At 41.8% G+C, this 27,418-nt stretch overlaps 1 protein-coding gene across 1 annotated transcript; it reads left to right on the forward strand.

The window, feature by feature from the left end:
• The first annotated feature begins 878 nt into the window (after positions 1–878).
• LOC124642725 (hexokinase-2-like) lies at positions 879–27,245 on the forward strand. The gene is made up of 11 exons (XM_047181331.1): positions 879–1,001; positions 14,108–14,254; positions 23,740–23,893; positions 24,197–24,308; positions 24,652–24,758; positions 24,846–25,066; positions 25,177–25,385; positions 25,465–25,602; positions 25,676–25,818; positions 25,973–26,106; positions 26,181–27,245. Exons 2-11 carry the CDS (start codon positions 14,117–14,119, stop codon positions 26,268–26,270), a joined length of 1,446 nt encoding a protein of 481 aa, XP_047037287.1. The 5' UTR covers positions 879–1,001; positions 14,108–14,116; the 3' UTR covers positions 26,271–27,245.
• The last annotated feature ends 173 nt before the right edge of the window (positions 27,246–27,418 follow it).

Here is a 27,418-nt window from a genome sequence, read left to right on the forward strand (position 1 = left end):
TCTATTATAAACGTGTTGCACCAAACGAGCGGACAACGTGCGCTAATGAGGCGGGAGCGCCTGAACCGTAGCATCGCCACATCATTATAATTTATTATAGCTGCGAGAGCAATTAATTGGAGCGATACCGAAGCTAATCGATCTCAATAACAACATTACTCTTATCGGCCGGTTCGGTTCCACTCTTTAACTTATTACGCCAACAATATAATGAAGCGGAAAAAAAATACAATCCTTCTATATGTATATTAGTATGTGTCAAGTAATCACAGGGGATGATAACACTGGCACATAACGAGATGTGCACTTTCGGCAGATACCTACTGCGTGACCGCGACTCCTGCGCAAGTGCGTGATGTTAGATACTTCCCAATCATGTATTGTAGAGCAGGTAAGATTTAAATGCAGTTTATTTTAAAATCTTTGAAATAATCAACTTGTAGAGTAAATAATAAGTTATGGTCAGTGCAACTGCTTATATGCTGGAGAAATGACGTTTCCACGATTTGGAAAAAGCAAATGGTCCACTTGAGTCCACAGACCGTGAATAAATTGCAGACAGCAAGGTAATTTCTATAGAACTAACAGAGATTGTCTGATGTGCAGTGGGTCTGTAAGTGAACTAATAGGCAGTGCAGACTCCGCACCATCCGGACGACACTCTCATTTGAATTGCAAGAGGTGTGTCGCAGGCTCTGTGCTATCGCTGCAGGTGAATACCCATAGGTAAGCACTGAGCAGATCTTTGTAAGACTGAAGTGAGTCAAGAAGTTGAGATGGTGTGGCACCCTGGCTGCAGCAGTGGCTCTCGGTGGTGTGGTGATGCTGCGGCGTGTGACGCGGCGGCAGTGTGGTGGCGGCCACGCGCCGCAGCTCCGTCAGTCGCTCCGTGTCCGCCGTCGCCGCCGCACGTCGCGACATTACATTTTTCCACAATAATATCAGTCGACCTTGGCGCTATTTCGACGCCGGTGTTCGCGCGGACACTCTCGGACCCACATGTGAGTATCTCTCGTTTACTACGATACTCCTACAGCGTTTACACTATTCATTTATCATGAAAATTCACTGAAAAACTATTAAAAATATTTTCAAAAAAAATGCGGTTAATCTGCCATGTTCGTGAGTTTTAGGCGAATCGTGCTTATCGATAAACATGATATTAAATTAAAATATGAACAGAAAATATAATATTTCTAATGTTAGTCATGAATATTGTATTCAGTATGTATTGTCAGTAGGCGCGCGGCACCTGTTGATACCTGTACTTTGTAAGTAAACAACATGGAATGTTGGACCACTGTTAAAAAATATTTTGTCAAATTCCTAGATTGGTTGTTATTGTCGAGTATTAGCATTATATTAATATTCATCAGCGAGCGAATCAGTGCGGAGTGTCGCCGCTATTAGTTGACTACTTAATTAATATTGATGAGAGCACTTCGCGCATTGCTGTGTATTTGCAAAAATTTTCACCCTTTTCTCAATATTCCTTATTTCTCATATTCTACTGAGAGTTGTTATCTAGTTATAACGTAACGTCTCAATCAGAGGCACAATGTGCGGGCCCCCTTTACCCTGCGACCCTCAGTGACCCTCCGTGACCCCCGGCGACCTCGCGGAGAAAGAAGCTCGTCTCGTAAACACGATAGCGTTATCTAAACCATAACACTGAAGTCCGCTGAAAACATCTCACGCACACATACGCACTAACACACACACGCGTATGCTGATTGCTTATGGTGGTGACGCGAGCATGTTTATTAACCCAATTATTGCCGAACAAGAGACATCGGGTTCGAATCCAGAGTAAACAATTTAGGATGCTTATTGTCCCATACTGTCGCGCTGAACAAGTGTTCCGACCATTTAGTAGATCTGCCTTCTTATTATGACAAAAAGCGTTTGCAGTAATCGAAGAATAAATGAGCCTCTGATGATGATTGAACCTTAAATTCAGTGTTAGTTTTTGCACAAACTTGATGTATAATGAGCAGTAAAGTGCGTTGTACAATAAAGTTTATCTGAAGGAATCCGCGCCGGTATCGCGCGGACTAGCTGATTGCGTAAATAGATACAAAATAATTTAATGTGAGCAACCCGAGCGCCGCTTTGTTTACCCAAATCATTCATACGCGCTGTCGGCGCCCGCGTCTGCGCCACTCTCACCGCTCGACGTGCTGCATCAAGCACAGAACATCACGTACTATATACTTCAGATACTTCTATTCTCTCCTATGATATATTCTCTGTGGAGATCTATTTTCGGCTATCGACATTTCTTTTATTCGTGGCTATTTTCGACGGACGCGTTCTGTTTACGTTTTGCCACAGAGTATATTCGTAAAACATTTTGGTTACCATGCTGAAATTCTGAGTTTTAGTTTCCCAATCATTTCTGACCCTGATTTATAAAAGTTCTGTATGTAGAATGTAACTATATGTAGCGATAAGACCGCCCATTATGTTACCTACCTTAACTAGATTAAGATCAAAAATGTAAAATTGGTGTACCTAATAAAGTATATCTATCTATCTAAAGTATATCTATCTCCGCGAGCGATCTCTCGATCCTGCTGCCTCCTGCAAGTGTCAGATACATTGCTCTACTTATGTTGATAGCTTAGTATCTACTTAAGTAATCTTCACATCCACACGTCGTGTATGTCTAAATATATATTTTGCGGCAAGTTTGTAATGGCGGTTACACGTTTAACACGACTATTATGACGTGAGGAGCAGCGCGATGCTAAATAAAATAGTTTTTTATTGCATCGTAGATAATTCGCGTCCGCGTGTGGCGACTCGCGCAGGGTCGTATAAATAACCGGAGACGCGTAACTGCAGCGTGAATACGATCGCTCCGGCGCGTCCTGCACTAAATCTTCATTGAGGACCAGACGAGCCGCCACGTGGCCAAGCCAGGGGGGGGGGAGAGCTTCCCTTCCAACGTCTAATGGCAGATGGAATTGACTACCATATTAATGGGTCTTCCAATCGTTTATGCCGCATCGTAGTAGTCAAATAGTAACTTTTCGAAATATGCCTCTGAAGAAACGCTATAAGTTTTTTTCAGTACTTATCATGCTTACGATGAGATTCAATCGTTTGTTTGGGATTCCCAGATAAATACTCTTTTAATGATTGAAGTTCAACACATCACAGTCAGGCTTGGCGTTCACGACTGCTCTGAGCGTCGACAACGGCATGCTATGTTTTTTTATAGCATTGTGAAATAAATACATGTTTTGTTTATTTTGATAAAATGAACATCCAGCATAGTCGTTCACGCCGTCTATAGTAAACAATAGCGAGTGCACAAGCGAAGAGTAGTGAGGGGTGACAACAATATCCGCCACCAGGCGGAACTAAACGCCTTCAGGTGACGACAATCAACTACTAAGTGATCACATGAGTACAAATATTACGAGTAGAACCATAAGCAAAGCCGTAGTCAAGTAGTAGTGGAGTAGCCTTCCAAATGTTACTCTAAAACCTACAATTCTACATGAATTCCTCCTCTTTCAAGCTTTCAGCAAGCTCTAAGGCCTTAGGGAAGTGGGAGTATGTCGATAAGGTTCCAGAAAGTTTCAGTAGGTACTCGAGGATCAATGACCTGTATCCTAGAAAGTACGCGTAAGTTGCCGACTTTTCTGGAAAATTCGAAACTGTGGCCTAAGTTTTGCTAGTCTCAAGAACATTTTACCAACTGGCAATTGTTTCAAGTAATTACTGCATCAAAGAATCTTATCGACCCACGTTTGTAAAGTAAACACCCTGGTCCTAAGTCTGGCTCTATCTACCAACTGTCAAGTGATGCCTGTCTATACTGATATCTATAAGAATCATAAGAATCCAAAGTATTCGTTTTATTTGTCAAATTGATCAAGTATTCATTGAGCACATAGTCATCATCCTCCGAGCCTTTTTCCCAATCATGTTGGGGTCGGCTTCCAGTCTAACCGGATTCAGCTGAGTACCAGTGCTTTACAAGAAGCGACTGCCTATCTGACCTCCTCAACCCAGTTACCCGGGCAACCCGATACCCCTTGGTTAGACTGGTGTCAGACTTACTGGCTTCTGACTACCCGTAACGACTGCCAAGGATGTTCAATGACAGCCGGGACCTACAGTTTAACGTGCCATCCGAAACACAGCCAATGGTGTCTAAGATATACTTAGAAAGTACATACAGACTTAGAAAAGTTGCATTGGTACTTGCCTGACCTGGGATCGAACCCGCGGCCTCATACTTGAGAGATTGGTCCTTTACCCACTAGGCCACCACGACTTTGACATTGAGCACATAGTCACTAGCTAAAAATAAAATCAAAGGTTAAGTAATGACTATTGACTATACATATGTATGTGACAGTGTACACACACACACACACATCGGCGCTATGTTAATGAAGGCAGTGCGCGACACAGTACACAGCGCGGTGGTCATCCACCGACACACGCGAGTTTGTGATACTTGCATTCAAATTACTTATTGGTTTATGTACTTATTTCCTCTTCTGTAAGCTTACATTATATTCATGAAAATAAATAAAAGAAAATCTACATATAATCGCTGCCAAGGGCAAAAATATGCCTAAATATTTGGTTTCTAACGTAACATTATCAAATTCCGCGTTATCATTGATAATTACTACCGCCGGAGATTAGTTAGTCTTATTAGTTTGCTATTCGTACCGCGTACGTCATAATAGAATGTAACCTGTGTCGAGTACAATATGTTATGGTGTTCCCACATTGCCGTTGGGAATGTGGGAATGTGAGAGCACTTTTAGAGTGGCGGCTTCAGGTACCGCGGGCGACGGCAGACACGCTCGGCTGCGGATCTTGATCGTTCATTAGAGTATTATTGATCTGGGCTGTTAATGAGCAAGTGTAGTGGCAGCGAGGCCGCGCCGTCAAGTTCAGTAGCGAGGTGCGCGCGCGCCTGCTACAGCTCGCAGCTTGTGTCGCATCACCGTGACGCACTAGATCGCTCGCTCTCCACTACTGCGCGATATGTTTCCATATAAAACATAAAATTATGTCACGATAGACCCTTTGCCATAACAAAAATCTATAACTCGTATGAAGCACTATGTTCTGTAGAGTTAATTTGCGTAGAATTTAAGAAGAGAAATTGACACCGTTTTTCCCATGAAGTATGTTTCTACCTTCTGTTCGTATGTATGTCCTCTGCCTCGTCAATGGTGATATATGGAAGTGGGGTCGCTGGTTGAGGAAAATGGATGTTTTTCCGCTTTAATAAAAATCTTCACAAACAATATTTGTGATTCTTACATCTTTCATGCCTTCAGGTTGCTTCATTTTCTTCTTTAAAAAAATAATGAAAAATGTAGACACATAAATAAAAAATCAAACTTAAACGGATCCTATTTCACATTTATGTATCAATATGTATTGTGAATCAGTGCACATATGATTGAGCGCTGAGCCGGGGGGGCCTGCAGGCTCCCAGCGCGTCCGCCTCGCAAATTAGCCATTTAAGCCAATAAATCTGTATGGCGCTGTTGGTACTCCTCATAGACGTTATTGAGGGCCAGCGACCGCCCGCGACTTACTGACGACTACTTCCCACTGTTTACATTCCATGTCAAGTTACAACTACCACCCATCCGCCACTCGTATGCTTAATATTTAGTATTCTATGTAAGATGATAATCTGGTTGTCATTAGTAAAATTCCGACAGGAATCGATAGCATCCGCTCGGCGGGCGCCGGCGCCGTCCCGCGCGACATCATTACTGATCATAAATAATTTGGACGCTATCGGGAGGTAATCGCGTACGAGTGGGCTGTGGGGGGAGGGAGGGAGGCGCAGGGATTGACGAGCTTCAGTCAAGTGCGTCTTGCTTATCATACAATATTCTATATTTCGTGTCTGTAATGAGTACGCGACCTACGGCAAGTGCGGGTCCCGTGTGTATGTCACAGTACATTCGTGATTACGTCTGCCATTCCTTAGACACGACATTCTTGTGCCCGTTAATCAGACTGAGTGGCCGCCGGCCGCCATTTGCCTCATGAGGAAAATCTGTTGTGAAAACATATACATGTATAGTAAAAGAGCTCTGTTTGTGTTTTGACCCAGCAACTGCAAATCATGTTCAGTCTTCACTGAGTGGTATGCCGTCACTGGTCGGTAACTGAACTGACCTCTGTGACGGAGTGAGAGCATATATTCATCGGATAGAAAGATTCAATTAATGTCGTCACACAGCAACCGTTCGGTCTCGTCTCGTGATGATCTATATTGGGAGCAATTTGTCTCTTTATGGCTGCTCTGCATCACAATCATTGAAATTTGGTTCAGTTAGCGTCCAACGTCCAGCGCCCAATTGTTGCGGAGACACGCGGCCCGCCTCGCCGTCTGCGTGATCCGCAGGTCTCGATATATCAGGAGTCTCTACAAGTTCATTATAACTACATATGCACAACAAATATATTACTATTTGATACAACATAATTCTTATGTAATCAATAGCTTTCGTGAATCAGTATGCACCGTGTTAGGTTTTGTCGGTAACAGGTTCACGCCACATCTAATTATTGATTAGAATTGATTAGAATACGGTACTCGCTCATCGTTCTTATGACTTGTAAACAGTTGACAGTTAGGTACTCTGCTTCCAGTGACCACAGTTTAAACACTAGCCGGGTAAATGTATTGTTGAAGAAGTTTCCGCAAGTGCATAGAATTGTTGGGAAGTGTTTTCAGTGTGACAGTGGTGTCACACCACTATGTTTGCTCCCGGCGCTGCCCACCGGCGCGCGACACACTAGCGCTGTTACTATATAATGTTACACACGTTATGTTAACTTGGATTCATTGATCAGCGGGCACGCAGCCGCGACCGCCGCGCATCACCGAGCTCCGACAGAATCATTGCGTGTCATAATACAAGAATTAATTAGTTTACACTTCATTAAAGACCGTAACAAATTGTAGTGAACGTTGTAAATATGCGTAAGCAGTAGAGTAGCCATAGTGCTGCCGGTATGTCGAGTCTATAAGTATTTAAAATGCGCTCTAATAAATATGTATGTACGGTATAGATGAATGAATGTTTTATTGAATCAACTGGTGGATGTCTGAGTGGCTGCACTCGGGCGCTGCGTCGCCTGCGCGCGCGCACGTCTCGGCGGAAGCCATTAAACACCGTGACAGCTGCATTGTGATGTTATCTCGCGAGATGTTCAACTAGCAGCCTCCTCGTCTCGCACGCGGAGCAGCTCGACGAGATTGATTGAACAATTCTCGGAACTGCCGAGATCTACTCGATGTTAATTAACGGCGACCGTCGCAGCCTCGACATAATGAGATATTCTTGATAGACGTTGCTGATCGTAAATTATGGCAAAAACAAATTGATTAACTCTGTTCGTCGATATCTATGTTTGTATAAGTCTTTTCCATTAGCTTAACATATCTTGAAGCTGAGAGAACTTAATTGACGATATATTTGTTTGTGTATACTATATAATAATTGAGATAGTGTGTAGGCTAAGCCTCAGGGCAGTAAAATATTTATGATTGATATCCCGAGCATGTCGGTGTTAGCGCGTCATGTCGGTAAACACGTCGCGTGGTGTCTGTTTACCTGACATTATTTATTTATTTATTTTTTACTAGAGCAGGCGCTACGCTAACGCTAGTAGCGTTACGCTACGTTTCTGTGCGAAGGGGTCCGGATGTCTGTCCCTCTGTCTGTGTGACACATCATAGCTGATTAGTGTCGACGATAATGTTCTGTGCGTTTTTGTTGTTCTCGCAGTTTCCAATCACATCTCGTTAATGTTCCGCGGTGATTAGTCTCGTGCAGTGCGCACGCGCAGACCCGCGTCACTCCTGCGAGTTAACTACATCCTCGTGACTCGCACTACTTTGTGCACTGGACAGCATGTTGGTTCGAAGAATTCCTGGGCTACCAGTTGCTCTTTATCTGTGACATTTCGTAAGACCCCTTCATGTCTCAGCAGCAAAAGAGTTGCAGAGATTAGACAAACAGAGCTAATGTTGTATTTTTAATAGATCTTATAAAATGTCAAAAGCTAAGTACACACACAGTGACAAGTAGTGGGTCATGGAGAAGAAGTGGCAAAAAACGCTCTTTTGAAAACGACCACAATGCTAAATGCTAAATCAATTAACACTGAGAAAATTAATACAATGCAAGTTAATCAAATAATAAGAAGATAATTGGAGATTAGAAACACTCCCATGTTCCTGGTTAGGTAATTAGCACGAGGATGTTTCAAGATCACAAACTTACTTTAACTGATAAATACTGCTAACGAGAGATCGCAGTCGCAGTGTCTTAGAAGATTCATGCATCGAGAAGGTCACAACCGACTTTTTGTTGTTTACAAAAAATGAGGAAATTACACCGGTGTGATGACTGCGCGAGCTCGCGACTACCACAGCCTGTCTGCACAGACATCGTCTCTAGTGGCGCCCCGCGGCGTCGCCCGCGACGCTTGTCATCCCAGTGCTTCGCGGTGTTATCGAGCGTTGCTCTGCCGATACAGCCGGACGCCGTTATCGCCACACGTGCGCCACACTGCTGCAATATTACCTGCTCAGCTAAATTAACTAATTCACTCGATTAATATCCACTACACACACACACACACACACATACACAGTCAACTGAGGCGCCTGTCGCGATAGCATGAAGCTGCCCAGAAGCGGTTATTATCTACGTATAAACGCAAATAGTTTATCATTCATGTTAAGTTAGATAACTTTTAAAGTTAAACACCTAACTGACTTACGTTTGGTTACATACATTTACAAGATCTACGCGCAGTAATCAAAGAACAACACAATAAGCGCGTAGTTTAGTCTATCTACTTGCGTGTTATCTTGTAAAAACACAAAATATAGTGATAACGCATCATTTGGCAGTCGTGTGCCTACAGTTGTCAGTAAATCTAATTCTCGTATGGATCGGGGCTAGCTGGTATAGCCTCGGCTGCAAAGTGCGCCACTATTAGTTTTCATTTTTTTTTTAATAGTTTTAATCCGCATTCACCATTGCAACAACCGCATCCACGTCTGGCGAATCTGCGCTCGCGCCGTTTCAGCGTCGCACGCACAAACCTTTATCGAATAGGTACTACTTAATATGAAATGGCATTCTTCGGAATGTTATTTGTATATGTTACCGTAAGATTACAAATATCGTTAGATTACAATCTATCTCGAGAGATTGCAAACTGTCGAATTATTGTGAACCGTAACATCTGATTGCAATTTAACGCATTATTTTTCGCTATATTATAATCTATCGATGAGAAATTGTCAAATTGTCAACTGTCCGAAAGCTCTCTCTGATTGGTCAGTCTTTTTGTAAGATCGACCAATCACGACCAGCCGTTCTGTTCCCATGGAGTTCCCGTAGAGTTAGGAATGAAATAGAGGTGTCAGTTAAATAAAATAAATGCTCTTCAAAAATTCTTCAAGTATTAAATTTATATAAAAATAACTCTTATAAAAATACAGTTAGGTATTTTGTCTTCAAATACAAAGTAATATTTAAAAATAAAATAAAAGGGGTGCTAATTAAACAGGCTTCTTTTTAATATCATTATTCGCCCCCAAAAATGTATGTTGCCTTCTAAATTACTAAGTCAGCCACAATTAATAAAGCGTCGAGCATCTAAATAATACTATCTTAGCCACGAGTTATCTTCCACTCTAAATACAACTCAGCATGATGGTTATTTTTTTGCATCTAAATTTGTAGCATGCATTCTAACAGTAAACTTCTTAAATACTATTAAATGACATCATAAAAATATTTATTTACCTTCTAATTTTTTAACTCGTACCTACTGAGTTTTTTGTTTAAAATATAACACATCCCATATTAATTGACCCAGCATGGAAGTAAGCATGCAACATGCAGCAAGCATAACTTCTGTCACGGCTCCGGCACTGCGGGGCTCCGGCGGTCCTATGCGAGCTTATCGTCGCAGATGGTTTTCACGCTCACCACCGCAGCTTCGGCTTGCTAGCCGGCGGAGCCGGCCAGCCTCAGCCGCGGCGGCGAGCGCTGAAACTACCTGCGCCTCAGCTCGCAGGCCGCCTCGCCCCTCCGCGCCTACGCGGTTTGAATTGCACTCTAGGGGTAGGGCAGACAAGACTACGTGGAGTCGGTTTTGCAGCGATTCGTTTTCGTCACTAACTTCAATTTTTAATACAATTTTTAATTGTGTGTAATTTGAGTCTTAAAAATTAAGTACAATTTTTGATTTTATAAAAAATTAAACCGTCACTTATTTTTGCACGTCAAAGAGCTGTGACACCGGGAGTTGCAAAGAACATTGTCTTTTTTTGACGTTTCCCAATCAGCGCGCAAGATGCATTCCGTTCTACGCCAGTTGACAATTTGACCGCTCTACATCGCTCTCGATCTTACAAAAAGACTGACCAATCAGGGAGAGCTTTCGGACAGTTGATAATTTGACAATTTCTCATCGATAGATTATAATATAGCGAAAAATAATGCGTTAAATTGCAATCAGGTGTTACGGTTTACAATAATTCGACAGTTTACAATCTCTCGAGATATATTGTAATCTAACGATGTTTGTAATCTTACGGTGACATATACATGTAGAGTATTGTTACGGGTTGACGGGTAACTTATTATGTGTTTTGAGTTTGTGTTGTTAATACGGAACAGCTTAAAGATCAATTCAGTACTTGTGCTAGTGACGAGGACCAACAAATCTTTACTGTTACAGTGTTGTAGTGAGACTTAACATTGTCGCATTTTCCTCCAGCTTGCGTCGTGACACAAGCCACTGAAAGCAAGCTAATAATATGTTCAAGCTATTTATCGCAAGCTCTCGTCAACTATCAGCTTCTCTTCCGCTCCACGAGATAGATAAAGTATTTTAAAAAAATCTACTCACGATTAGACAAATGTGTGGCTTTTAGAAGTATTGCTCTCGCTGTGTCGATGAGTGATCGATTGACAGTCGCGTCACGCAATGTTCGTAATGTTTGGTAAAGGTAGAATTCCGTCCATCGCGACATCGTAGGACGCGCGCGGCCTACGACAGTCGTCGGCAATAGTAATAGTCAACCTATGAAAATGTATGGCGCCGCTGCCGAAGTCCGCGACAGACGCGCGCGGCCTACGAATTTCGTAAGCCGCGCGCGGCATTGTCTTGAAATTAGTAGATTTTGTTCGTCCGTTCCCTCTAGTCGATGTGCTAATTGATATCCTTGAAGAAGAGGAGGATGACGTGCTGCTGTGGCTGTATTATGGAAATAGATTACCAATCGACCCTATCTTTAAAAGTAGAAATGAAGAAGGATATTACCAAATACTGATTCAAAAGCATTTGTATTGTAATGAAAACCGAAAGGAAGTTTTACCGACTAAATAAAAAACAATTTATTTCTGGTTTTACTAAGATTCTATAGCGCTAGACCATGTTGAGATGCGTACGGCCGCGAGCGGCTCACGAAAGTCGTCGGCCGCGCGCGACTGTCGCGGACCTCGGCAGCGGCGCCATACATTTTCATAGGTTGACTATTGTCGCGCGCGGCCGACGACTGTCGTAGGCCGCGCGCGCCTGCGTCAGCCGCGACCCACGGAATTCTACCTTAACTCTCCGCAAACAGCTGACATCGGCGGGAGCTGATTTTCATCAGCGCATGCGCAATTACATTATCATAAACTAGGTATTGCTTATTCACGTTACATAAACACCTCGCGAGGTGTGTGTAAACAGCGGCCGACCGTCTGGCGCTACCACCGCGGGACCACTCGCCCTTAAACATAATCATGTATATTATCACATACATGAATTACTGAAGCCATGCTGTATGTTGCTAGCTGATAATAAATAAATCTCGTCGTTTGCTATGACTCCAGACTCCAAGAGCAAGTGCGTTGGCCAAACATTCAGTTTGTATGTTTACCTTTAGTACGTGAGTAAACGATGTGGCGGCCAAGGTGGGGCGTGTGGCCAACATGTGCGTGTGTACAGTGACGAGGAGAGCGAGCGTGTTGGCGTGTGTGGCCAACGTTGGCGCCGCGTGGCGGTGGGCGCGCCGCCGCGTCACGGCCGCGCCGCCGAGCGCCTCTATACTATACTTTCTTTTATGATGCTCAAGCAAACTGCTTTACTCTCATTTACTCATGTTTAGAGTTACAGCATGCATAATACTGTCTTGTGAGATCATCTTTTGATAGTTCGTAAGGAATAAATGTCCAAAAACAGTTCTGCCACCGTTCTGGATCCGCCAGTATTAGCTTAGCTGTTAACATGTTCTAAGATCGTAATTTGGGCTACGGGTTATTCGAAAGAGATACCGCAGCCCTGGTACATAAAAGGCCTATAACGGAACACGACGGTTTTTAGTCAGTAAGAGTCTGAAACTCCCTCACCGCTGCTAACGGGAGGGGTCATTTGATGATTTTTGACGTCGAAGGCAAATAACTAGGTAATATAAGAGCATTCTGACGAACAGTAAATAAAAATGACTTGGAAACAGTCTGTGTCATGTAATCCTGTATGGATAGTATCGACAATCTGTACCGCACGGATATCGCACGCCCCGGCGTTGCATTCAGCCAGACTGATCGGCTATCTGCCTCATTGACTTACACTACCACCCACTAATACTGCCACTCCTTATGCACACTGCTTAAGATCTATTATCGTACAGATCAATTATTGTTCGAGGAAAAGTGCAAAAAGAATGTGTAATTGTGGCCGGTATCGCGATATTATGTGTAATCCCAACCGGTCGCTACCAGATACGAGCAGTGATAGCGCGACACAAATATATCATTAACACATTCAAATCATGGAATTTTAATGATATATTCTAATATATAAATCATGTGACAATAGTCATGTCCAGAAGAACGCATATAGGACTAAACTAAATAATGAGAAAGCTTATCCAATCGATATAGCCGGCTCAAGTAATGAAGAGTGCGTTAGTCTGTTCGGCTGTGATTGTCAATTAGCTGCATAATTAGTCGTGACGCGGCGGGCGTGAGTCACGCGCGAGGGTGTCTCCACCACACGACACACAGACCACACACATGGTCGCTGCTGTACTACATGTACCCACTACTGCTTCCACGGCCTAGACTTAGCTACAGACAGTATCCTTCTCTGCTGTTTATCAATAAAAAATAAAATGTAACGAAGTGGTGTGCTGAGTCAGTCAGTTCTCTCACGCTAGCTGCTTCACGCTAGAACCAATAAACCCCGCCCCGGTTTATTGGTTCGCAGTAGCTAGGAAATAACTAATTCTAGTAATTGTGCGGACAGACGTGCACTTGCAGGATGATTTTCAGCACTCGGTAAGTCGGTATAATGAAAAATAATCTTCGAATTAACTGTCGAGATAGTCAAATGATATACTTATCTAACAATAACTTTAGGTGTAAGAAATCAAAATAAAACAATTAATTAAGCAGCTGTAATCACAGATTGTTGGGTGGAAAACTTCGAGAATGTAGGGTCAGCACACCAATTCATTTTATTGTTTTTATCTAAAGTCAAGAGCGAGTGACAGGTTATCTGAGCTGCTAAATAAAAATACTTTAAAATTGTATCGTACCTAGCAATTTACTCGTATTGATAAACTATTATATCGTGAGGCACTTCAAGATCGCTGGGATATGTTGATATGATGCTAATTCAATGCAGAACTTTATCTAACACGCTTTAACATCAATTACTGAAAAAAATACGGTTAGCGGCATCTCCGTCTATATTTTAAATACTATATTTTCTTATTTACTGACTTTAACCTATTTAAATTAAATTAACGTTTGTTCTTCTAACCATTATAATTTAAACGTAACGATATTTGTACGCAGTTAAATATGTGCATAAAACACGAAAGTGTTTGTATGCACATATTTCTTTGAACACTATATTTCAACAGACAAGTATGTATTTTGTTCTGTACTGTTACAAATAAGTAACGTTTGTTTGAAGAGTATGGATAGAGAAAACATGCTGCGCCGACTCCAAATAAAATTGGGATAAGGGCAGAGGATGATGATGATGATGTTTAATCCTGTTGTATGGTTGTCGGCAGTAGTGCAGCATGTCAGCGGCGGTGGAGCGGCGCGCGCCGGCGGCCGCAGCGCCCGCGTGCGCCAACGGGCACCACGACGCGCGCCCCTGGGACCAGCAGTTCCTGCCCGCGCAGCTGCGCCTCGACGACCCGCTGCGCACGCAGAAGGTAACACCCGCTCCTCTACCGGGACCTCTCCTCTCTCCAGCCGTAACACTACCAAGTGGTGAAAGGGTCTTGTACGTGCTGTCCTTTGTAATTTTGAACGTGAAAAAGTGCTAAAACTAGACCAGTTTCAATAAACGTTTTTGACTTTGAATTCGAAATACATGGAGAACCAAATTACTAGCGAACATGGCATAACGTTAATCTCCTAAGAAGCGCTATCAAAATGCGAGTGTTCGAGGGACGTGGAACGTTACTCCACCCTCAAACGCCTACTTTGGAACCTGACTTTTTTTGTAATACCAAAAATCGAAGACATAGGTCGTGCAATTCACACTAATTGGAATGTAATAAATAAAACGTCGTATAGTTTATCTCCCATACATCATTGTCGGCTGCACAATACTGCACTCGGGTGCACAATTAAAGCAATCAGAGGCAATTTAGCGTTACTCGCGGTGACGTCACACGCTGCGCTGCGTCTTGCTACGCGCGCGCACCTCGCTCGTATCCACTGATTACTTACACGTTGACTTACGCATGTCATCTAGCAACATATATAACATTGTTGTGAGAGCATCAGTCAGTCATCAGATTAATTTAATAAAAACAATCAACGGGCAGGTATAAGACCAAGTTGTACAGTGACAAGATTGTTCAGCATATCATCCTCTAGTTACGCGCGAGACGCGATCGTGAGCGCACGCGCAGTTATCGAGTCCCGTATTTGTAACTACAGATTTTTTTTTTTTTTACATCTACCTACAATTATAATTTATTAAATGTTTTTGTGCGATGAATAACGAAGGGGAGAATTTGGAGTTTTGCAACTCCAGTGGGAGTGAGAGTATGGAAGAGGAGGTTGGGAGGAGCGAGCAACAAGTAAATGTAGAAATACATAAACGAATTGAAGATGATACAATTATAAGTGAAAAGACCCCTGAAAAAAGGGGAAGAGAGGATAGTGAAGAGATAGTAGAAGAGGATGAGGGCTTTATAACAGTCCGAAAAGGCAAAAAACGTTTGACAAAGAGTATTCTGGACAACAACGATAGAAGAAAGGAGAATGAACAGATTTTGAATAATGTGGAAAGGCAAAAAGAAATTGCTATGGTTATGGTCATATCCAAAGAAACATTACCCAAACAATTTGGAATGGCAAAGCTACTGAGAGCGGAAAATATGTCGAATATTTTAAGAATACAATATAAAAGCCCATACAAGGTACTTATCCAGTTTGAAGATAAAGAAAGTGCAAGAAAACTAGTAAGTTGTGAAAAAATGATAACTTTAGGATATAGGTGTCAACTGATTGATGAAATAAATTTAACATACGGCGTTTTGAGAGACATAGATTTAGAAATTGAAGAAAAGGAGATTGGTGACAATTTGAAGTGTGATTATGAAATAGTATCGATAAAAAGATTAAAAAGATTAGATGATTCAAATAAATGGACAGACAGCAATACTATACGGGTATGTTTTAAAGGTTCCACTTTACCCCCATACGTATATGGGTATGGGTGTCGGTTTAAAGTCGAACCATATACATTTCCTGTGACGCAATGCTCGGGATGCTGGAGGTTCGGTCATGTAATAAGATATTGCCCTACCAAAAAAATTATATGTCCAAAATGTAATGGCCACCACGAAAACTGTGAAACAACAGACTTTAAATGCGCTAACTGTAAAGGTGCTCATATGGCCCTCGATAAAACTTGCCCAATATTTGCCAAAGAAAAGGCAATCAGGAAAATTATGTCTGAGGAAAACTGTACCTATCGAAAAGCTCTATCAGTATGGTTGGAGAATAGAAAACAACAAGTGGAAGAACCCGAAAGGGCGGAGACAGCGAACTTTATGACAGCTACAACAACAAGAGAGGACAAAACGTCAGGCCACTTTAAATCATATAGGGACGCGGTTGCAAACAATTCATTTGAAGCATTAGCAGTAGACGATGAGGCACATGAAACTGATACTTCAGAAGACGAAGAAAAGCGCATAGACAATCAACAACCACAATCAAGAAGGAAAGGAAAAAAAAAGACAAAGTATCACAGCTACCAGTACAACATTAGAGAAAAAGAAAGTGCTTCTAAAGCAACACCTGATTTTGAAGCGAACACCAACAAACCGTTTACGAGAAGAAAGGAAGATACCAATTTTAGAAGTTTTGTGAGTAAAATAAAAGATATTTATTCGTTGAATATCGATTTCGAAGATAAAATAAAAATGTTTTGTAGTTACGTAGTTAAAGAGTGCATAACATATATTTTTGAACTAATACAAAAACAAGAGGTATTTACGAAATTAATTTCATTATTCACCAATGGCTAATAATGTACAAAAAATGTTTGGACTAAATATAATGCAGTGGAATGCGCAAAGCTTGAGACCAAAACTTACAGAGTTAAAACTTTTGTTATCTTGCAATAAAATTCACATAGCTTTAATAAGTGAAACTTGGTTGGAACCTGACTCCAGCTTACACGTAAGCGGTTACCATCTACATCGTAAAGACCGAGATGATGGGTATGGAGGTGTTGCTATCATGGTACATAGGTCGATTAAAGTTCAAGAATGTAGTTTAAATTATATTAACCGTGGCATAGAAGTAGTGTGTATTAAAGTATTGAACTGTAATCAAATTAAGCATATCATGCTACTATATTGTCCACCGTCAGTACACACAATACAATCTGATTGGGATAACCTTTTTTCAACTTTTAACCACAACTGTCTAATAGCAGGTGACTTCAATGCTCATCATACCAATTGGTCGAATAGAAATGACTCTAGAGGTGCACAGATATATGACGCAACTTTGGAACATTTTGTTTCCTTAAATAATGGCCATTCAACTAGAGTAAAATTGGTTAACAATACTATTCAAGAAACTTCTCCAGATATTTCATTTATGTCAAGCGACATAGCAATTTTTTGTGATTGGCAGGTTACGAATGATAATCTAGGAAGTGATCACCTGATCATTAAAATGAAATTTAATTTTAAAGATAACCTGCGAGTTAAAAAAAAACGAAATTTTAAATTAGCAGACTGGAGTAAGTATAATAAATATTTAGAGAATTATTATTTAACAATTAGTAACGAAGTCGGTAATGTTAAAATTGAATATACCAATTTTATTAATAGTCTTAATGGCGCGGCGGATCTTTATATTCCAATGACGAAAGAATTTAATAATCCTAGCAGAAAATTTAGGCCCCAGCCATATTGGAATCAGTCACTTTCTAAACTTATTGCTCAGCGTAGGTTAGCTCTTGGCCAATTTAGGAGTAATCCTACACCATCAAATCTAAATATATTGGAAAACATTAGTTCTAACACTAAATTAGCTATTAATCGAGCTAGGAGTGAAAATTGGCAGAAATACTGTGACGATATTCACATAGTAATTCAAGAAATGTGCAATTGTTTAAAAAAAAAGGATACCGCTACAGGTGACGATGGGATTACATACTCAATGATTTACCACTTACCGCATTGTGCCAAACTATATTTACTAAAGTTATATAACACAATCTTTGTAACTGGAGAAATCCCTGTCCAATGGCGTGACATTCGAGTTGTACCAATACCAAAGAGAGAAAACCCTTCCAACAATGATGTAAAGCTACGTCCAATTTCTTTGATGTCATGTGTTTGCAAAATTTTTCATAGTATGATAACGAAACGTTTGGAGTGGTACGTAGAAAAAAATAAACTATTAACACCTTTTACGACCGGATTCAGGAAGGGACAATCATGTTATGAAAATTTAGTCCGCCTTGTAACACAGATACAAATAGGGTTTTCAAATAATTCACCAACACTGGCATGTTTTTTAGATATTGAGAATGCTTATAATAATATATTAATTAATGAATTAATAGTAAATCTTAATGAAATAGGGGTGGGTAAAAGGATATGTTTATATATATGGAACTTTTTGACAGAGAGACATTTAAAAATTAAGGATGATCTGGATGAGAATAAATCTATTATGCGATACGCTAGCAGGGGCCTTGCACAAGGTGACCCTATGTCTCCTGTCCTTTTTAATATAGCTACAATAAAAGTCTGTAAAGATATAAACAATATATTTATATGCCAGTACGCTGACGATTTCGTTCTATATACTTGTAATAAAAACATATCAGAAAGTGTAAATAATATCCAAAATGCACTCAACGCTGTAGTTATCATACTGGATAAATTGGGATTAACATTGTCGACTAATAAAACCAAGATATGTCTATTTAGCAGGGGACGTAAAAATCTCGAGTTACCAGTCTCAATTAATAATAACCGTATAGAATTAGTCAACTCATATAAGTATTTAGGCCTTTGGCTAGATCGTTGTTTAAGATGGGGTAAACAAATTAATGAATGTTACCAAAAGACACAAAGACATCTTAATTTACTTAAAGTCCTGGCGGGGTCGACATGGGGGGTGCATCCTAAGCATCTACGTAAACTTTACATATCTCTAATTAGAAGCAGACTAGATTACAGTTCATTTTTATTTGACAATAGTTGTAAGACTAACACTTATAAGCTGGATAAAGTTCAGAATCAGGCATTACGGATTATAGGTGGCTTCATAAAAAGCACACCCATTCATGTAATGGAGTCGGAGCTTTGCGTTCCTCCTCTGCATTTTCGTAGGAAATATTTGGCATGCAAGTTCTGTTTGAAGGTTTTTTCTAAGTCTGATAATGTTACTATTGATTTACTATCCAAATTAAGTTCCCTTTGTAGTAATAGCTATTGGAGCAGGAAAAAAACACCTCAACTGATAGACGTCTATAATTTGTTGAAAAACGAAATTATGTCATCGTCATGTCCGTTAAGAATGTTCTCTCTTAAAACATGGGTAACCAATATCGATGTGCATAATGTAATCAAATTCCATTTAGATAACATTTGTCACGCCAAAAAATACCACGATTATAATATTTTAAAATATAATGTTTTATCTGAGCTAAGAGAGAAATATGACGGTTGGTACGTTATATTTACTGATGGCTCGAAAAGCGCAACTGGTCGTGGTGCTGCCTTTTATGATCCTCATATAGCTAATAAATTACCTTACATTAACTGTTTTAAATCAAACTACGAGTTTTCAGTTATGTCGATGGAACTCATAGCAATTTTAGAAGCACTTTTATACTCGCGATTAATTCAAAAGAATAAAGTCCTAATCTGTTCCGATAGTAGAAGCGCTCTTTATCATATAGCTCGATGCGCCTCTGGTGGCAGAGGTACATCGATAGCATATGATATACTCTCTGAAATTTACGAAAACGAATTACAGGGCCGTCAGCTGAAATTGCAATGGATTCCATCACATATTGGTATCAGAGGTAACGAGGAGGCTGACATGTTGGCGAGACAAGCTACAGTAGAAGGAAAGGAGATTCTAATATTGCCAGATTACACTGAATTGCTACCTAAATACAAAAAATATTGCCACACTATCTGGACTGAATATTTTAATGAGAGATCTCTGGAAAAAGGAATTTGGTATAAAACAATACAATGTGAGCCTCCTCGAATACCATGGCTCACTGATATGAATTTGAGTAGATCTTTGATTGTAACAGCATTTAGATTAAGATCAGGGCACGTCCCACTGAACAAATTTGCACACATGATGAAGAGATCAGAGTCTCCAAATTGTGATGTGTGCGGGGTAATTGAAGACGTGTATCACCTATTGGTGGAATGTGTCCGTTACGAAAGGGATCGAGAAGTATTTATTAGAGCATTCAATTTGTGCAAAACCAGTGTGGGTATGTTCCACGAGATATTATCCGCTCCTTTATCGGAAGCTGCTAAAGCGCTATTCATAGTATTTAGCCGTAAGCCATAAATAATAAACATATGTATTTTAGTTTAAGTTAGGCTATGATGGAATTGACATGTACTTTATGTATAAAAATTCCTTAAATAAACGAGAAAAAAAAAAAAAAAAAAAAAAATATCATCCTCTAAAGTTTTATGCACACAGAAGCCGGTAGAAATCTTGAAATGTATATTTGTTTACAAAAATGTTTCATTGCGACTCTTCATAGATCATAAACACAATAACAGCGCGTCGGTACTTATCTGACAATAAATGTAAAGCCGTCGTCAAACAGCGCGGTTTATAGACGCAATCTAACAATATTGTGGCTCCTGCAGTGGCCTCGGTAACTACTGCTACAAGATAAAGCGTTCCTGTAGTCATCGCGTAGTGCTACACTCGTAGTCCCTGAGAAGGTAATGCGTAGCCGACACCGCGCGTAGTCGCCGCGTAGCGCCTCCGTAGCTTTGTATCGTAGCGTGGCGTAGGGAATCCGTAGTCTTTGTGCTGCGTAGGCATTTCGTAGAAAGCTCGTAGCCATGGCGTAGGGCGTAGGGAATCCGTAGCCACCACGTAGCCCATGTGGCGTAGGAAATACGCAATCATTCGTAGCAGGTAATTTATTTACGGAACGAAACAATGCTATCGTAATGTTAACAATTAATTTGAATATCTAATGCGAATAATAAATCTTATGTCTATTATTTTATTCTAATGTCAATTTTGCATTAATTGCTCCAATTCAAACATGCTTAGATAATAAAATGATAAGACTAACTATTCATGAACTCATATTTCGATCATAGATTTATATTTTTCATACCTGTTTGGCTTGGAGCAGACATAAAGTAAATAAGAAAGTGAATTGCAATATTGTAACTGAATGCGATGACTAGGTACTACCTATACATAAACCTTATATTTAATTAGAAAATAAATAATTTCCCGTTGACAATAACAGGGATTAGACAATCGCGGCAGTTTATTAGAGGCTATTCACACGGTCGTAAAGCAATCGCGCGGTTGTAAATGTGCGGAGGCCCTTATCAGATAATACAGAATTGTCGCTCAATAAACAGTAGCTAGTGTTATCGAGGAATTACAGAATCTTCCACGGAGGCGGCTATCAACTGTCACGTCTACGAATGTGCCTCTTGCCGCACTCGGTCTATGGATGGGTGACCGTTTCAGTGTGCTATGACGATGCTCCTCTATATAGACACTAGACAGCCTTTTATTTTATTGTGACTATCGTTATATATGGATAACTTTATATTCAATAGGGTCTGAATAAAAGTTTTTTTTTATCGTTATGTCCAGAGTCCCGAGCTAGAAAGAAATCGCCAGTAACACCCTATTATGTGATTCGTTCTTGTTTGAAAATAATTCTTTAGACAATTCTGTGTAAAAGCAACGAAATCCGTATTGTAAACAGGACCGTCTTTAAACTATTTGAGGCCCTGGGCACATTAGGATCATGGGGCCCCTATGGCCTTGAGAAAACACTATTTAGTTATAATATATAAAGAAAATAGACAAACAAGGTTCTAAATTTATTTTTATTTAGTTACTAACTATAAAAAATAGGATATATAAAAAATAATCTACAAAAGTAACTCGCTTAGCATAAAATCCTTATATTAACTCTATGTTGATTGCAAAGGTACCCTTCTAGATTTAAGATGAGCAAAATTATTAATCACTTCTTCAAAATCTATGGTAGGTATTGAGAATATCACATTCTATGGACATCAGCGACAAACTAGTTAATCTCTCTTGAAGCATTGTACTTCTTAATTCATTTTTTATTCGTTTCAATTTGGAGAAGGAGCGTTCTCCGCCAGTGGCGGCGTAGCATCGGGTAGCACCCGGGGCGGGCTTGTTATTGAGCAACCCCCTTCCAAAAATAACGACAAAATATAACCACGTAGTAAAATCATACAGAATTAACACAAAAGTACCCAAACAAGTTTGAAAAAAGCACTGCAAAGCGAAGATATTTTTTTTTTAATTTTGATTTTTGGGACGCAATGGAGATATAAAAAATGCAGAGAAAACCATCGCTAAAGTGTAAAGCGCGAGCGCAGCGAGCGCGAAATTTTTGAGATTATTAACACAAAAGTACCCAAACAAGTTTGAAAAAAACTTTGTAAAGTGAAGAAGGCGCGAGCGCAGCGAGCGCGAAATTTTTGAGTTTTGGAACACAAAAGTACTCAAACAAGTTTAAAAAAAAGCGACCAGAAAGGGAAGCAGCTGCGAGCGTAGCGAGCTCAACATTTCTTGACATTTGGGACGCAAAAGTCCTCCACCTCCACTCACAAATAGCTTAGAAATATCCGCTGTAAAGTGAATTTTTTTTATTGTTATTTTGAGGACTCTCTAATTTACCTCAGAATTAAGCACAAATTAAAAAAACCGCGAAAATTTTAAGCGAGCGTCAATTGTTTTTGCTACTTCGGTGCTTTAACTTTTTGCTAGATTGGGGACTCAAAAAATAAGCGCAGAACAAATTAGAAATGAAGAAGAGACATTTTTTTTCTAACTTTGAGGAATTAATTTAAGTAATCAGATAAAAGCAAAAATACAAAGAGAAGGGTGACAGTCGGACTGAGAGGGGTGACCGCCTCGATGTCTCGCACATGCACTGTTGTAGTTTTGTTTAAAATTTGAATATCGCGCAGTGACTGGTAGTGAACCTAGGCTTCGCAGATTAGAATGGCACCCTTAGTGACTTGTCCCTTCTGCCCGCGCCATCCTGGTCGTGCAGATATGTGCCGACCAAGTTATCATCATGCTTAAAAATATTCTCAATGCAATTTCTACGTTAGGAAATGTGTGTTCTTTAATTTTGTTTTGCTTTAATAAATTATATACTTCCTGTACACAGTTAGGTGCTTCATTTTCATTCTGAACATTTTTAAGCATTCTTTTAATTGGTCATTATCATCAGATTTTTTAATTCCTAAATATCGGTTATCATTTGGTAATCTGGCAGGAACTAGGGAGCCCCATTCGATCGCGGGGCCCTGGGCACGTGCCCATAGTGCCCAGTGGAGAAGAGGGGCCTGATTGTAAAATACGGATTTCGTTGCTTCATAAATTAATATATGAAAAAGCATGAAATTGAAAATTGTAAACCGTCGTACACACTTTTTTTAGAGAAGTGTTCAACAGATGTTTCAGTTTTTTTTGTAAAAATGTTTAATTTGATGCTTTTTGCTTTCTGAAGCAAAGGAGCATATGTGTCAGTTTGTTGCAAGTTGTTGAACTGTTTGTGCGAGTGTCGCATTGATGGATGAGCGTGTTCGGCAGTATACTCGCAGTTACTTGAGACTTCTCTCCGCACAACTTGCGGACTGTGATGGATGATGTCGCACTCTGGCATTTACATTATTTCTTCTGAGAAAGCGCTTTTTTCAAGAACAGTATATTATCTATGGAGTTTCTGCGGTTACTCTTCGAGCATTTTATATTGGTGTATTAGTTAACAATGCAGTAATGACACATTGAAAGTGGTGAAGGGCGGGCGTTTTGGGGGCTGTCTTTTGTAAAGACCTTTAAAAAGAGCTGATTTTTAGCATATTTTGGATAAATGACTTCTTATCTTTTATCTTTATGTAATGTTGTGTTGTCCCAGGTGGAGGCTCGGCTGGCGCGGCTGGTGCTGGGCGGGGAGGTGCTGCGGCGCGCGGGGGAGGTGTTCGAGCGCGAGCTGGAGCGCGGCCTCAAGGAGCAGCCCTCCAGTCTGCAGATGGAGAACACCTACGTGCCCGAGCTGCCCGACGGCACCGGTATGTCAGCATCACTGCCACTCCTCACCGATCCCCTCGAAATACATGTAGAGAGTTGTTATCTAAATGCTACCAGCATTCCGACGGTCACTCTTGTTGCGCTAGCTTTAAGAAATCAGTAACATTAGAATGTCAATAAAATACAATGCAGAGCCTCAAAACGATGATTGCATTGCCTCGTTGGATGAGAAGGCTGATTTTTTCACCAAAGTAGAAGCTGACCTTCTGTTCCATGTTTTGTCTCCATGGAAGTAGGTAATGGCACAAGTGTTGTGCAGTTGTGTATTGTGTGTGTGTCGGCAGAGGAGGGCGTGTTCCTGGCGCTGGACCTGGGCGGCACCAACTTCCGCGTGCTGCTGCTCGAGCTGCGCGCCGGCGACCTGGTGGACCAGCGCGTCAAGCAGTACCACATCAGGTGACTCACACACACCATACGTTACCTGCTCAAAACAATATACTTGCTGATCCCTTTAGCTTGCATTCTGTAAGATGTGCTGATGTGTCTGTGTGCTCGAACAAACTATCGGCCAACTGTTCAGTCAATAAGTTCAGAATGCAAGGGCTCTAAGTCAACTACTTTTTTTTTATTGATTTATTTATTTAAATCAGGCATCGAAGGCTCATAGAAAATACAATACATAGGTGTATTATAACATTAAATCAAACACTAATAAATACCTATTTTATATAAATAACTTAAAACTAATACTATGTATGTAAGAGTTGCGTGTACTGACACCCTGTGACGTGTGTTGTAGTAACGCGCTGCGCCTGGGCACCGGCGAGGAGCTGTTCAACTTCCTCGCCGACTGCGTGCTGGACTTCCTCACAGAACTTGGCATGCAGGACCAGGAGTTCTCACTAGGTAACATACACATTCCTACATTGTGACGAGAAGAGTAGGTACTGCGGTGTGACGAGAGAGTAAGACGAGTGGTGTTCCTGTCCGCAGGCTTCACATTCTCGTTCCCGATGAAGCTGCACTCGATCTCGTCGGGCGAGCTGATCACGTGGACGAAGAGCTTCAAGTGCTCGGGGCTGGAGGGCGTGGACGTGGCGGCGCTGCTGCAGCGCTGCCTGCGCGCGCGCCGCCTGCGCGTCACCGTGCGCGTGCTGCTCAACGACACCACCGGCACGCTGGTCGCCGGCGCGCACATGCACAAGCACGTCGGGGTCAGTCATGCCTTATTGATTCTGTATTCACTTATGTGTTCACCGTAATGACTTTCTTTAAAGGTAATGTTTTTATGTTTGTAAGTAATTTTGAATTTGTATGGTTGCAGATTGGCGTGATCCTGGGCACGGGCTCGAACGGGTGCTACATGGAGCGCGCGTCGCGCGTGCAGCACTGGGAGGCGGCGCACGAGCGCGTGCGCGACGTGTGCGTGGACGTGGAGTGGGGCGCCTTCGGGGACAACGGCTGCCTCGACTTCCTCAAGACCGAGTTCGACCGCGAGGTGGACGCCGGCTCGCTGCTCGCCACCTCCTTCACGTACGTGCTCACCCCTCGTCTCCCGTGTGGCTGCGTGCTAGTCTACTCCTACTATACCGCCACATGCTGGTGCTTGCAGGTTCGAGAAGTACATCGGCGGCAAGTACCTGGGCTCGCTGCTGACGTCGGCGCTGAGTGCGCTGGCGCGCGCCGGCCTGTTCCCCGCCGCCCCCGCGCCCGACTCGCTGCAGACCGCACACCTCAGTCTCTTCGAAGAGTAAGCACATCTCTCCTGAGCACCTTAGAGCTCGTTGTTACTGTGTGTACAACATACCGCGTTATCCCCGCAGAGAGAACTGCTCGGGCGAGGTGTCGCGCACGGTGGCGGCGCTGCGCGAGGCGTGCGCGGCCGAGGTGAGCGCGCAGGACGCGCTCGTGGCGCAGCACGTCGCGCACGTCATCTCCAACCGCGCCGCGCAGCTCGTCTCCGTCTGTGAGTCACATAGCTTACTATTGCACTTTCTTCTTCCTAAACTACACATAGTTATCTTCTTTAAAAGAGTACAGAATGTTCTGTCTTTAAATTGGTACCAAAGCTTTTTCACAAAATAATAATTGCTTTCTTCTTACATCCCTATTTGATATAGGTATCGCGTGCCTGCTGCGACGCATGGACAGGCCGCACGTGGCGGTGGCGGTGGACGGCTCGGTGTTCAAGCACCACCCGCGCATCGCCGACCTCATGCACAAGTACATCACGCTGCTGGCGCCGCACCACCCGGTACGTGTCGCCACTCTACCCAGTGTCGCCAGTGTCGCCAGTGTCACGTGTGTCACGCTGTGTGTCGGTTGCAGTTCTCGATCCTGGGCGCGGAGGACGGCAGCGGCAAGGGCTCGGCACTGACGGCCGCCATCGCCGCCCGGCTGGCCGCGCGCGACGCGTAGTCCCGCGCACCACCTGCTGGGTCTCATCTACCGGCTTCCATTACATATGTCGGCGTCAGGTGTTACAAGTAATGTAAGAACCCACTCTATTCCACACTGACGGCAGAGTGTCACCGTACAAGTACTCAAGGCGTCGGGAGCGACGTCATGCCCAATGATATTGATAACCGTTGTGATGTTGTTACGCTCATCTTAGGAATTAGAGTTGTGTGTGTGCGTGCGTGTGTGTGTCGGCGATGTGTGCGTGTGGCGGGGGCTGTGCGCAGGCGCACACTCGCCCGGACTGAATGCTACATACGTGGTATACTTGTGGGGGCGCGAGGCTCCGATGTGAACTTGCCAGTAGTCTGCTCGATGTTTCCTCGATTCAAGTTGTCGCGAACACGTTGAATTTATATGATATAGTCTGATTGAGTTCCGTTTTACTTCAATATATGTGAGATGGTCTGCAAAGTGGTTGATTATATGAATAGATACAGAATGATAAACATAATGTTTGGATAGAATAGTGATGTGGAAGAACGTATCCACAATGTATGATATATCGTCACAGCCATCAGTACAGAAGAGTATATTATAGCGGCACTTGCGCGGGCGTGACATATCGTGCCATACTCATAGTGTCAGCAGAATTAACATATCCTACAGAGTACATCGTAACTTTACTATTTGATATAGATAGATAGGTAGGTACTGTTATTTATTAAGTAGCTCCTGTCAATCGATAGGATATTTTGATACATTTAGCGTGCATTCCGGTTCGTTTGTCCAGTGGTGGAGCGGCTGGCTCATGTAATGTCTACGTGTTGTATCGTACGTACGGTACGGTAGCTCATTCCTACCGTGTACACTGAATATTCTGTTTCGGAAACTTGTTTTGTTATATATTTATACCATAGTTATAGGCAGATAGTTACAACTATGTTATTGTTTGTAGATTTTTATTTTTAGAATAAAATGTGATTAATTTTGTAACCTTGTGTTTTCTTTGTATCAATCCCGATCATTGGTAGCGCCGTCTTGTTGGATATTGGCGGTACTACAAGCAGTAAGTACAGCGACATCTAGTGTTCATACATACAACTCACATTCGCGTACTAAATCGTCGTGTAGTCGTATAGCAGCTCTTTCACAGCAGATATTTAACA

Source organism: Helicoverpa zea, chromosome 25 (genome assembly GCF_022581195.2).
Source record: "Helicoverpa zea isolate HzStark_Cry1AcR chromosome 25, ilHelZeax1.1, whole genome shotgun sequence".
In the NCBI taxonomy this organism is placed as follows: domain Eukaryota; kingdom Metazoa; phylum Arthropoda; class Insecta; order Lepidoptera; family Noctuidae; genus Helicoverpa; species Helicoverpa zea.

Coding starts and splice junctions, on each gene's coding strand:
- LOC124642725 (XM_047181331.1), top strand. CDS start 14,117: ATGTCAGCGGCGGTGGAGCGGCGCGCGCCGGCGGCCGCAGCGCCCGCG. Junction 25,386..25,464: donor CTGCTCGCCACCTCCTTCAC/GTACGTGCTCAC, acceptor TGGTGCTTGCAG/GTTCGAGAAGTACATCGGCG. Junction 26,107..26,180: donor TGCTGGCGCCGCACCACCCG/GTACGTGTCGCC, acceptor TGTCGGTTGCAG/TTCTCGATCCTGGGCGCGGA.